The sequence below is a fragment of the Pipistrellus kuhlii genome, unplaced genomic scaffold (genome assembly GCF_014108245.1).
Source record: "Pipistrellus kuhlii isolate mPipKuh1 unplaced genomic scaffold, mPipKuh1.p scaffold_m20_p_3, whole genome shotgun sequence".
NCBI lineage: Eukaryota > Metazoa > Chordata > Mammalia > Chiroptera > Vespertilionidae > Pipistrellus > Pipistrellus kuhlii.
The window spans coordinates 53,656,084-53,669,066 of NW_023425529.1; the positions used below are offsets into that span (position 1 = coordinate 53,656,084).

At 41.6% G+C, this 12,983-nt stretch overlaps 1 protein-coding gene across 2 annotated transcripts in view; it reads left to right on the forward strand.

Moving 5' to 3' along the window:
* SRGAP1 (SLIT-ROBO Rho GTPase activating protein 1) overlaps nt 1-12,983 on the forward strand; it is a 257,917-nt gene that overhangs the window by 235,794 nt on the left and 9,140 nt on the right. For both annotated transcript variants that reach the window (XM_036456361.2, XM_036456362.2), the window contains exons 18-19: nt 1,615-1,694; nt 11,033-11,213. In XM_036456361.2, the coding sequence (XP_036312254.1) occupies nt 1,615-1,694; nt 11,033-11,213 (261 nt within the window). The remainder of the gene's footprint in view (nt 1-1,614; nt 1,695-11,032; nt 11,214-12,983) is intronic.

Consider the following 12,983-nt stretch of genomic DNA (forward strand, 5'->3'; position numbering starts at 1 on the left):
CCCCCCCCACCTCTCCTCAGGGCATATGATCTCTCTTACTCCTCACAGTCACTCTACCAAATAAGTTAAGAGAGACCAAGGAGCTTGTCCAATGACTGGTAGCAACTGGAGACAGCCCACTGGAGACAGGTCTGTCTGATTCCAAACCCACACAAGTCCTCCCCCTTCACAGCTGCTCCCAGCCTCACTCGGAAACCCCCCGCGCAGCTCTCATGCAGGGATGGCTGGAAATAGACGTGTCTGAGCCTTCATTTTCGACCCTCTCTGTTTCCCCTTGCCTTCCCAGGGATTAAGCAGAAATAGAATAAGTAGCTGAAAGATCTTAAGTAACTAAAACTACACTTATTTTTTACTTAAACCACAATGTGATCTTAAACCACAGTATGGTCATATGCCTAAAGAAAACCCAGAGTTGACTCTTTCCAGAAGCACTGCTTTCTAAATTAACCACAAAGGATGATACATGCCAGTTCTATTGTATATCCAGCAATTTTACACATGAAATTCAATTCAGAAATATTTACTTTACCCCTCACTTAACTATGTACAAGGAACTGCCTGAGCTTGGCGCTGAGAAGATGAAGGAATAAGCATGTAGATGTCTGATCAGTATTATTGGATTTTCTGTACTTTTTGTGGTTGCTGCTTTCTTACAGAATAAAATCCCCATAATAAAGAGTCTTGCAGCAGTAACATGTGCTTATGTTCTTCTCCTGTACGTAGTGTTCTCCGTGGGCATTGCTCATTCTAAACTGAAAGTCAATAAGACAGCAGTTACCCTTGTTACTCAACATCAGCAATAGAAATGGGCTTTTGCAGCAAAAAGTCACGTTTGTATTTGTGTCCAGTGCTTATTTCATTTATCAGCATGCTTGTGAGGAGAGGTGATGGTAGTGTTAAAGGTGAGTTTTTGGTTTGTTTGTTTTTTTGTTTAGTTGATTTTAGAGAGGAAGGGAGAGGGAGAGACAGAAATAGAAACATTAATGATGAGAGAGGATCATTGATCGGCTGTCTTCCACACACATTACTCTGGGGATTGAGCCCGCAACCTGGGCATGTGCTCTGACTGGGAATTGAACCGTGACCTCCTGGTTCATAGGTTGACACTCAACCATTGAGCCACACCGGCCGAGCCAGGGTGAGTTTTTGAAAGGATAAAATCATAACTCTCACACAAATATACAAAGAACATCTGTGAAGAAAAGATAGGAAAAAAAATACAATTAATTCAAAGCAGAAATCAAAGAGCCATTTATTAATATGTGGTAAGGAGTGTTGAAATGAATTTGCAAAAACGGGTGCATTCATAGGGCAAATATCCCATGAGAACTTGACACGTTTTCATTTCTGTGGATAAGAGTTACTTAGAAGGCTGCAAGTTTCCTACAGTTAGCTTTGTCTCTGCAGAGCAGTAAAACAACCTCTGTGTCCCGCCCGAAGGGACGCACACTGCCGAGGGGCCAGATGGTCCCTGGAGGCCCCAGCATTCCACTGAGAGGCTGTCCAGTAACACTGGCCATCCCAAGCCTTATATGTTTCCTTACAGTAGCAATTGTTCATTTTTGAAATTCCTTCCACTTTGGTTTCACATGAATTCCTATTTCCGCTCCACAGCGACAGCCCCTACAGTGAGCACGGTACCTTGGAGGAAGTGGATCAGGATGCTGGTACCGAGACGCACACCAGTGAGGACGGTATGCTATAAAACTAGTCTTAGGTCCTTTTTAAGAACGGCTCATATTAAGAATTCAGGAGAAAAAAATAATTTTTATAAAGTAAGTGTAGAGTATGAAGAATAACCTGCAGTGAACACTCATGGAACCACCAAGTTTCAGAAAAAAAAGGCATCGTTACCCTTGTTCTCCCCTAATGCCTTTGCCATCCTCACCCCCAAGGGCAGCCTCCATTCGTCTGTGTGTTTAAATGGTTTGTTGTTTCATTTTCTCTTTTATTGAACTTCTCTAAATGGAAGCATACTGTACATTTTCCCCATTTTTTTCTACTCAGTAATAATGTTCCAGAGATTTATCCACATTGTTGCATGTAGTTATAATCATTTAATTCACTACTGTATAATATTTCATTGTGCTTATATATTTTGTTATTGGTCACCGCACAAACTCATGCACCAGTAGCTCTCTGCGGGGCCTGGTCGCTCCACGCGGGCTGCCCAGAGGCTCTCCACAGCCCAGAGGCCCATCCATGGCCAGGCGCAGAATGCTTGCCTTGTCGCTAGGGCAACGATGCAAGCATTCCACCAGGCCGCTCACGCTGCCCACTCTCAGTGGCCACCTGCCCCCCTCTCCCCCCAGGACTGGGGGACTCCGGCAGGGCTGAGAGGACTGGGCACTGCCATCTTGTCACTATGGGTGCTGCCATCTTTGTGATGGAATGACAGTTAATTTGCATATTTCCTTTTATTAGATAGGCTATATGGGGTGTTCTTTTTTTTTTTTTTTTTTTGCCATTAAAAACAATGCTGCAATGAATATTTTGAGTATGCATCCCACTGCAAATGTAAAGGCGTTTCTCAGATGTACACACCTAGGAATAAGCTTATGAAAATCATTGTAATGGTGTACACGTCCCTCAGCCTTTCAGTTGTGTGTATATTCATCAACACTTGATTTTATCAACTATTGTCATCTTTGCCAATATTGTCGATGTGAAATTGTATCTCCTTGTGATTTAAATCGTATTTATCTGCTTTACTGGTGGAGATGTTTTAGACTACAGTCTGTTCATAGAAAATTGGTGCATAGGGAGGCCAGCAGACCAGGAGATTGCCATTGACGATACGTTGTTTCTCACAGCTCCCACAAGGAAGGAGCACAGCACCCTTGGGTGGCCACAGCATAAAGGGCCAGGGTCTGTCAGGAGGCAGGAGAGGGAGCAACTGGGCAGGAACCTTTGTTTCGGTTTCCACAAGAGCAGGAGAGGCTAGCTAAGCAGGTTGGAACAATTTCAGCAGGCTCTGGGGCAGCTCTTTCTCCGTGTACCTGGCCGGAGGTGATGAGGACACGGGGGGGGGGGGGGGGGGGGGGGGGGGGGGGGGGGGGGCGCAGCCTGTGAGAATCCTGGAGAGGAGCTGGTTGGGGGTGGGCTGTGGATCGGAAGGATTGTATTGGGAAGGCACACTCCAGGTGTAGGAATTGGCTGACCTGGGAAGCACAGTCCCTCCAGGGCCAACAAGGCCCAGATGTCTGAATACAGAAAATAAGAAACATGGTTAATACAGATATAGTCATTTTATATGTTTAGATTTCTTTCTGTGTGAAATTCCTATCAAGTCTTTTGCGCATTAAGGCCCCATTGGTCCACTATTAGTTTCTCTGGGCTTTTAAAATGTATTTAGTTTAGTTTGGCTTTGGTATTTTTCTTATTTGTGAGTGTTTCTTATTTGTAAGAGTTCATTACGGTTCTGAAACAGGTCTTTTACTGGGTCTATATTTTACAAATACCTTCTGCTCTGTAGCTTGTCTTTCATGTGCTTCTTATATCTTTTACTAAAGAAAGGGTCTTAATTGTAAAGGAGTTAGAAGTTTTTTTCACTTTGTGTCTCCTTTAAGAATATCCTTCTGTACCCTGAAGTAATGAAGAGAATTCTCCCATACGCTCTTTTAAATCTTTTCAGGTTTTGTTTTTCACAAAAGCTTAAATTAACCAGGCAGAGAAAATGCCCTCAGGACAAACTCTGACTCACATTTTCTAGTGTTCTGTTTACTTCACTGGATTCCCACTTTTATTGAGTTTTTGGTCTTTAGTATTCCTTAGTATTATGACGGCTCCAATGTCATCTCAAAGTGTTGTTTTTTCAATCCAACATTCGTTTTTAAATATATTTTTTATTGATTCCAATGAGGAAGGGAGAGAGAGAGAGAGAGATAGAAACATCAATGACGAGAGAGAATCGTTGACCCGCTGCCTCCTGCACACCCTCCTATTGGGGATGGAGCCCGCAACCCAGGCATGTGCCCTGACCTGGAATCGAACCAGTGGCCTCCTGGTTCACAGGTGGTTGCTCAACCACTGAGCCACTCAAGCCAGGCTCAATACATTTTTTAGTTGACTTCAACAGGAGGGTAATCAGGGTGTCTAGTGTGTCTACGCTCTGCTATAAAAGGAAAATTTCTTCGTGTTTTTAAAAGGAGGATGAGTTGACATTTTCAGAGCTTAAGTTAGAAGATATTCTTTCACATGAGAGCTTTTGAAAGTCTCTGAACCCTACCTCTGCTACCATTTATTCTTTTGTCTGGAGTTTCTTTGTTGCTCTATATGATTCATTCCTTTTTCATTGATGGCTTTTCTCTGAGTGTTTCCTTGCTCTCCCCGTGGCAGAAGACAAAGCCGCAGCCATCCCTCTTTCAAACATCACCCTCTCCTCTGTGCCATCTGTCTGCTGTTCTTACCTCTTGACTGTAAAAGAAAAGCTTTGCTGAGGGCCCTGTGTCTTAGATAACATTTTGATTATGTTCTTCTGATTTTGTTAAAGAAAAGCATTGTTTATAAAGGTCAGACACCCTGCCCCACAGCCAGCCCCTAAAGTCCTGTAGCTAAATTAATTGGAGTATTGATTATCTTTTTTATTGCTCAGATATTTATTTTCCTTTCTTTGTCATGGAATGACTAGAGAGAACAGCTTTTGTTTCCAAAAAGAGAGGCTGTAACAGAACAAAACTGTCGTCTGCAAGGGCAGCGGGTAACAGATCAAGGAGGAAAAGTGGCAGGGACAGCGAAGGCCCAATGAGAAAGTGTGATGTACTAGCATTATAAAATTAGAAGAAATATAAATATTCTACTGAATTTTTCCCCTTTGCACAAAATTACAGCAGCCAAGCATAAAAATGAAGCTATCATAGTACACTCTTATTGTTATTGATAGTGGCAGCATTCTTCGGTCTCTGCCCAACATTAAAGGGCCATGTTACCCTCTGCGAAAGGCATGTGGTGGGTTGCCATGCCCTGAGATTGATTTGCTCTGCAATGACTAGACAAAGATGTGTATAAATAGCTTATGATTGACACTTGACTGTGAAATGACTCTTATGGGAGCAGAAAGATCCAAAATAATGAAATTGCTCAGAATTACTAGCAGGGTAACCAATAAAATGTACTTCTGATTCATCTGGTTATTCTTTCATAACCTCTCCACATTTGAACTAAACAAGCAAAAACTGGTGGTCCTGTTGCTAGTTGTTTCAAAAAGTAAAAAGAAGAGATTATGAGCACAGAGGTTATGATTATGAAATTATGAAAAATATGTGTATATCTATTAAATAGTCTTAAATAGTCTTTGGCCAGTGTTGACGTGTATGATTGAGTGGCATTCAAGAACATTAATGGTTCTCTCTTCATTTCCCATTGATAAGTACGTGGATTGTACACTGTGATATGGGCTGGTATCGTTCCTTCTTTTTCTAATAAAACAAAATTTTAACACATGGGGTGCTCACATAAGAATTTATAAATTACATGTCATGAAGTTTTTTTTAATGAATTGACATGTCTTCATTCTTCCATGGGTATGTTTATTTGTATCCCTACACCATGGACATGTTTATTTCTGCCCCCTAGGGAGAACTGAAGTAAAAAAAAAATTGGTATCTGTCATCTCAGATCAACCAGCATTTTTTCTGTGTCTGCAAATTTAGAACAAACTAAAAAGCTCACTCTTTGAATATAAGGTTATATTCCTCCTCTATGATGCAGACTGGTAGGTATTTAATAAAGTTGCAATTGATATTGTTTTAATAAAGAAAATATAATTTTTGGATGGAATACCAGAGTGTTAACATATGATCTAAAGTTACAGTCAGTTTTTAAATGGTTAACTGTTGTTTTTAAATTATTTTTATACCTACTTTGCTGAAAAGTATACTACATGCAGACTATAGTGCAGAATGAAATATTATTCTCCTTAGACATTATCTACTAGCAAAGAGATGGGGCATTTTTTGTCTTTATTTTAAACTAGAGGCCCGATGCATGAAATCCATGCACGTGTATGGTCCCTAGGCCTGGCCAGCAATCAGGGCCGATTGGGGCCTTCCCCAGCTGCTACCCTGTTTCCCCGAAAATAAGACAGTGTCTTATATTAATTTTTGCTCCCAAAGATGCGCTAGGTCTTATTTTCAGGGGATGTCTTATTTTTCCATGAAGAAGAATATGGTACACATTTATTGTTAAATGAAAATAAAGGACATTTATTACCATATTTTATGGCATATAAGACGACCCCCCCTAATTTTACAGTTAAAACATAAGTTTAGGCCTATATTCGCTGTATAAGACTACCCCCCACTTCCAAGGCAACACCAGTTCTTTTTTTTAATAGACTGCCTCTCTGACTCTGGCCAATCTGAGCAGGCTTTTTTTCGTTTCAAAGGTCATCTTATACGCCGGAAAATACGGTACCTGTATACGGTACGGTAGTACGGTAGCTGTCAACACAAACCAGACAAACTGTGGATCCTACAGTATCAAGAATTTACTCATTTATTCAATGACAATCATGTCATCATCTTTTGGAACATCATCATAACAATCCAATTCCTAAATTTCCTGGTGAATTTCTTGTGACTCCATTTCTTTCAGAATCAGTGGACCAAATCTCTCATGTTTAGCCTAGGGGGGCCTAATGTTTGGGGGGGAGGAGGGGTGCCTTATATTTCACTCAGAAGGAAACCTGTAAGTAAGGATGTCTTATTTTTGGGGAAACACAGTAGCTGCGGGCCTGGGCCTTCCTTCATTCCATGCTGCCCCCTGGTGGTCAGCATGCATCATAGCGAGCGATCAAACTCCCCATCTCTTGGTGGAACTCCTGAGGGGACATTTTGCTCATTAGCCTTTTATATATATAGATGTATAGCCCAGCCAGTGTGGCTCAGTGGTTGAGTGTCAACAGGAGGTTACAGTTTGATTCCTAGTCAGGACACATGCCTGGGTTGCTGGGTCGTTTCTCAGTAAAGGGTGTACAGGAGGCAGCCAATCAATGATTCTCTCTCATCGTTGATGTTTTTATTTCTCTCTCCCTCCCTTTCTCTCTGTAATCAATAAAAATATATTTAAAATAAATTAAATTAAATATATAGTTGAAATTCACCCAAGCCCTTCAGATAAGGCAGATCCTAGCTTTTTTAATATGTTTATTGGTTTTCATTATTTGCTTTACCTGTCCTAAAGAGTGTTTGAATTTATCAAGTGAGAAAGAAGCTTAGCTGGCTACCCAAGGACCTCTTAGGCAGTTATTCCATATAAATACAACAGATATTGAAGATACTACAGTGGACTTTGGGGGGAAAAATAAACTATTTTATTTTTTTAATAAGTTTTTATTGTTCATATTATTACAGATGTTCCTTTTCTCCTCCCCCCCTTGCTCTCCTCCACCAGGTTCCCACCCCACCCTCTGCGCTTTTCCCATCCCCCATTGTCCTCATCCATAGGTGCACAGTTTATGTTGTCTCTTCCCACATCCCCCTCTCCCCTTTTCCCCAAGAATCGTCAGTTCACTCCCCTTCCATACCTCTGATTCTATTATGTTCAACAGTTAATATTGTTCCTCAGATTTTTTTTTAAATTTCCTTGGTTTTTAGATTCGCTTGTTGATAGTTACGTATTTGTTGTTCATAATTTTTATCTTTATTTACTTTCTCTTCTGAAAGAATCCCCTTCAGCAATTCATATAATTCTGGTTTGGTGGTGATGAACTCCTTTAGCTTTTTTTTAATTAGTGAAGCTCTTTATCTGACCTTCGATTCTGAGTGATAGCTTTGCTGGATAGATTATCTTTGGCTGTAGGTTCTTGCTATTCATCACCTTGAATATTTCTTGCCATTCCCATCTGGCCTGCATGGTTTCTATTGAGAAGTCAGCTGACAATCGTATAGGTGCTCCTTTATAACTACCTGCTTTGCTCTTGCTGCTTTTAATATTCTCTCTTTGTCTTTTGCTCTTGGAAGTTTAATTATGATTTGTCTTGGTGTCGTCCTCTTTGGATTCCTTTTGTTTGGAGTTCTGTGCGCTTCCTGGACTTGTAAGTCTAATTCTTTTACCAGGTGGGGGAAGTTTTCTGTCACTATTTCTTTCAGTATGTTTTCGATATCTTGCTCTCTCTCATCTTCTGGGACCCCCATAATTCTGATGTTGGTTCGCTTGAAGTTGTCCCAGAGGTTTCTTACATTATCTTCAATTTTCTGGATTCTCTTGCCTTCTAGCTTCTGTGGAGGAGTGTCTTCTGGCTCTTTATGTTCCAAATCTTTGACTTGATTCTTGCGATCTTCCATTCTGTTTTTAGGACTCTGTAAAATATTTTTATTTCAGACAATGTATTCTTTATTTCTTGTTGATCCCTTATCATTTCTTGTTGATTCCTTATTAATTCTAGTTGACCCCTTTTCACATCCTCATAGGTCTTATCGATCTTTTCTAGGAAATTCTTGAAAAACTTTATAAGTTTAGATTTGAACTCTATATTCAGTCGCTTTTTGTCCTCCATTTCTTTCGTTTGTGATCTATTTCGTCTTGGCATTTTCGCAGTTTTCCTGATGGGGCGGGGTTTCAGGGTGGAGCCTACAGCTTTGGCTTCTGTCAGCCCCGCCCTGTGCGGCTCCTGAGTCTCAGGTCCTTCAGTACTCGTTGCAAGGGCCTCTGAGAGAAAGGTGCCCTCGATTTTCGCCTGCTACCAAACAGTCTAGACTCTCCCCCAATGAGCCCAGTATTGGTGTTCAGTTCATTTGGAAGCGGAGTTGGAGGTGGCGTTCAGAGCAGTCTAGAGCCCCTGTCTCCTTCCAGCCAGGGCAATCCCGCGGCACAGCCGACCGTCCCTTCTCTGCACGTAATGTGCACGCCTCCGGGACCTCCTTTCACTGCTTCCCCCAGGTTCCGCCTTACAGCCCAGCTCCCTCTGTTTGAGCCTGGGTCCCCGGGGTCTGACCTAGAACTGGGATTCAGAGCAGTCGGAACTGAGGCCCAGCACAGTCGGAGCTTTTATCTCCTTCCCGCTAGGGAACGCCAGCCAGGCACTCAGCCTCCCTCCTCTTCGGCTTCGTCCTCTCTGCGCGCTGCGTGTCTCTGTAACTTAGGCTTTTACAGCTCCTCCGCTCTTCCTTCTGGTTTTCTCCTTGCTTCTCATTGTAGAATTTCCAGTCAGTCGACTTTCCTGTAGTTCTGGGTAATGTCCATTTTTTATTTTAGTTGTATTTTATTGAAATTGTTGTGTGCGGCTGCGGCTAGGTGTTTACCTGTGCAGCCATCTTGGATAAAAAATAAACTATTTTAAATGAGAAGGATTGTTTCCAAGGGAAACTGAAGACAATTTCCTGAGAAAACATTTGACAGATAGGTTTTAATCTGTTATGTGTGCACATATATTTGAGTATTTGGAAACTAATGCATACTCAGTTTTTAGCAAATGAGGATTGCTCATAGCATAGATATACAATAGTTCTCTAAGTATGTACCACCTGTATTGGCCCTTTTTATAATAGTTCTGTTTACTTTAAATATTTTTATTCATTGATTTGAGAGAGAAATCAATTTGCTGTCCCACTTATTCATACACTCACTGGTTGGTTCTTGTATGTGCCCTGACTAGGATCAAACCTGTAACTTTGGTGTATCAGGATAATTCTCTAACCAAATGAGCTACCAGCCAGGGCCAGTACTGTTTATCACTGATTAGCAGGGAAGAGGATGAGGTGCTGTTGGGAGAGAAGGAAGATCACAATAAGCCAAATTACCAAAAGCACCTGATATGGTTGTTTAATTTAATTTGTCTGCTTATTTGCCTTCAATATTTGTGGTCAGAATTAGGCCAGAGCTGAAATTCCTATTCTAGACCCAGAATTCAATACGTTTTTCAAACTTTTTATTTTGAAATTATTGTAGATTTACATATTATTGTAAGAAATAATACAAAGATTCCAAATACCCTTCAACCAGTCTCCTGCCACAATAACTGCTTATATAAGTAATACCACAACTAGGAAATTGACATTGATACAATCTATTCACCATATTCACATTTTACCAGTTTTACGTGCCCTCATTTGCGTATGTATTTACTTGGTTCACTTTTATCACATGTATAGATTTGTGTGACCACAATGACAGTCAAGAACAGTTCCATCCCAAGGATGCCTTATGCTGCCCCTTACAGCCATTTCCTCCTGTCACCTACCCAACCCCAACCTCTGGCAACCATTAATCTAGTCTCCATCTTGATAGTATATCATTTCAAGTAGGCTAAACAAATGGAATTATACAGTATCTAACCTTTTGAGATTGGCTTTTTTACTCACTATTATTCCCTTGAATACCCTTTTATCTCTAAAAAAATACAGTTTTTTTATTCTGGTCTTTTAATGTCAGTACAGGACAGTCTTCAGTTATGCTTATTTCATGGGTAATAGTCAGAATTTGTTACTAATACTGGAGAACACAAAGTTGTCTTTACATTTGATGGTAGTTTGAAGATCTGATAATACTAAAAAAAAAAGTAGATGAGGAAACTCAATGTATTCAAGTAGTATTTAATGTGGCAATTTTTGTAAACTTGATTTAAAAAAAAAAATAAGCACATAAAACATAAACTTCCTGGTGTTCTGGGTTAGCGATTCTCACACGTTATAAGTGGGATTAATGTGTTGCAAGGGAACTCCATCAATGTCAAAATTATATTGGAGTTGTTGTGGAGGATATTACAACTCCTGGAGAGATCTTATATATCATACTGCAAAGTTTAAACTATTTTTTATTAAACTGTCATTATAGCTCTAGTAAGAGGCTGTGGAAATTAAGATCTAATGTTCAATTTTTCTTTGCCTGAAAGACTGTTGACAGCCAAAGAATGTTTTTCTGTATCTCTTTTAGCATCTCCCTTTCTCTTTCCTGATGATTTGTTTATTTTCTTGTTCTGTCTGGATATGAAAGCCGCCTTCCTTATTTCTAAGGCCTAACCCAGACCTTTCAGAGAGTGTATGATGCCTTTCAACAACCCCGTCCTTCACCGCTTCCTGTGTGTTCTCTGTAGAATGTGAGCCGATAGAAGCCATCGCCAAGTTCGACTACGCTGGGCGGTCCGCCAGAGAGCTGTCCTTCAAGAAGGGGGCCTCCCTGCTGCTGTACCACCGCGCGTCCGAGGACTGGTGGGAAGGCAGGCACAACGGCATCGACGGGCTGGTGCCTCACCAGTACATTGTGGTGCAGGACATGTGAGTAGCCCAGCCTCTCAGACCCCAAGAGGGGACTGCAGCTTCTGCTCTCCCGGTGACCTTGGCCTTGTGGGACAAGAGCAGGAGGGCTTGCAGCACTAGCACTTCTGAGCTGGCAGTGCTTCCCCTGCTCGTGGGCTCTGATAACAGAGCTGCCGGCCAGCAGGTTTTCATTCCTCAGAATCCACCCGGAGGCTGGGAGCAAGGATTAGTGAGAGACGCTTTTTGGAGCCTCCCGTTTCCTAGAACCTGAGCAGAGAAAGATGTTTATGCGCTGAGTGGCACTGCGGAGTCCAGAAGCAGCGGTGCTCTTTTTTTGGGTATCTGCCACCGTTTCAGTTCCAGGTTCCCAAGAGAGAAGGCGCTGGCTTCTCTCAAGTTTAAATAGTATCATCTCCTGGCTTTTTCTTCTTTTTTTTCCTTTTTTTCATTTTGCTGCTGAGAAAGCTCTAATTTCAAAATTATTTTAAAAGATGGAAAGATGGTCAGATTAAGTGAAAGAAACAGGTTACAGAGTGAGATGTACGGTTTAATTTCTATTTTGTGAACACGTTACTTCACAATGCAGCACCAATTTAAGAGCAGCTTTTCAAGGAAAAGAGAAATATACCACATAAAATGTATAAAGTGAATACATGAGTCAGCCTAATTTTAGAAGTGTTAAAATGTGTACCTCAGAACCCAAGAAATATGTGTATACTAGAGGCCCAGTGCACAAAATTCATGCACTGATAGAGTCCCTAGTGGCTGCCAGCTGCCAGCCAGGGCCTCCCTCCCTTCCCCTGGGCCAGCCCTGCTCCCTGGTCAAACTCCTGGACGACCTTTCTGTCAAGGGGAAAATTTGCATACTATGCTTTTATTATATAGGATATAGATATCAGTCATATGCATCTAAAGTATATAAGCATAAGCATCCATAATGTACAGTAAATACTATATACATATACAGGGTGGGGCAAAAGTAGGTTTACACTTGTGAGTATGCAAAATACAGTTTATTATCTTATTATTTCTAACTACTGGCCTGGTGCATGAAATTCATGCATGGGGGGAAGGAGGAAGGGGGGTGGGAGGTGTCTCTCAGCTCAGCCTGCACCCTCTCCAATTTGGGATCCCTCTCATAATCCAGGACCACTGGCTCCTAACCGCTCACCTGCCTACCTGCCTTATCACCCCTAACCACTCTCCTGCCAGCAGATTGACACCTAACTGCTACCCTGCCAGCCTGATCACCCACAACTACCCTCCCCTTCCAGCCCAATCACCCTCAACTGCCCTCCCTTTTATGCCTGATCACCCACAACTGCCCTCCCCTGCCAGCCCGATCGCTCCCAACTGCCCTTCCCTGATGCTACCTGCCTCCTCCATCAGGACCTGCCTCTTCCACACCACATTGAGCCAGGTCTCACTGCATGGAGCAGCCACCAGGCTCTGCCTCCCGCTGTGTGTGTGTCCATCTTGTGACAATGTCATGCATGAGGGCCACTAGGCTTTTATTAGTATGGATTATATTATTTTCCATATGAACAACTATAACCCACTTTTGCCTCACCCTGTATGTGCACACACTCATAGGCATGTATCCCAGGCATTACAAAAAGTATGGAAGGATAGTTTTTAAAATACTGACAATAGTTGTCTCTGGATGTTATATTATGGGTGATTGTTATTTGTGTATCTGAATTTTCCACTTTTTCTGCAATGAAATTGTATTGTTTTTATAATGAAAAGAAAAAGTTATGTTAATAAGAGACTTACATACATAACTGC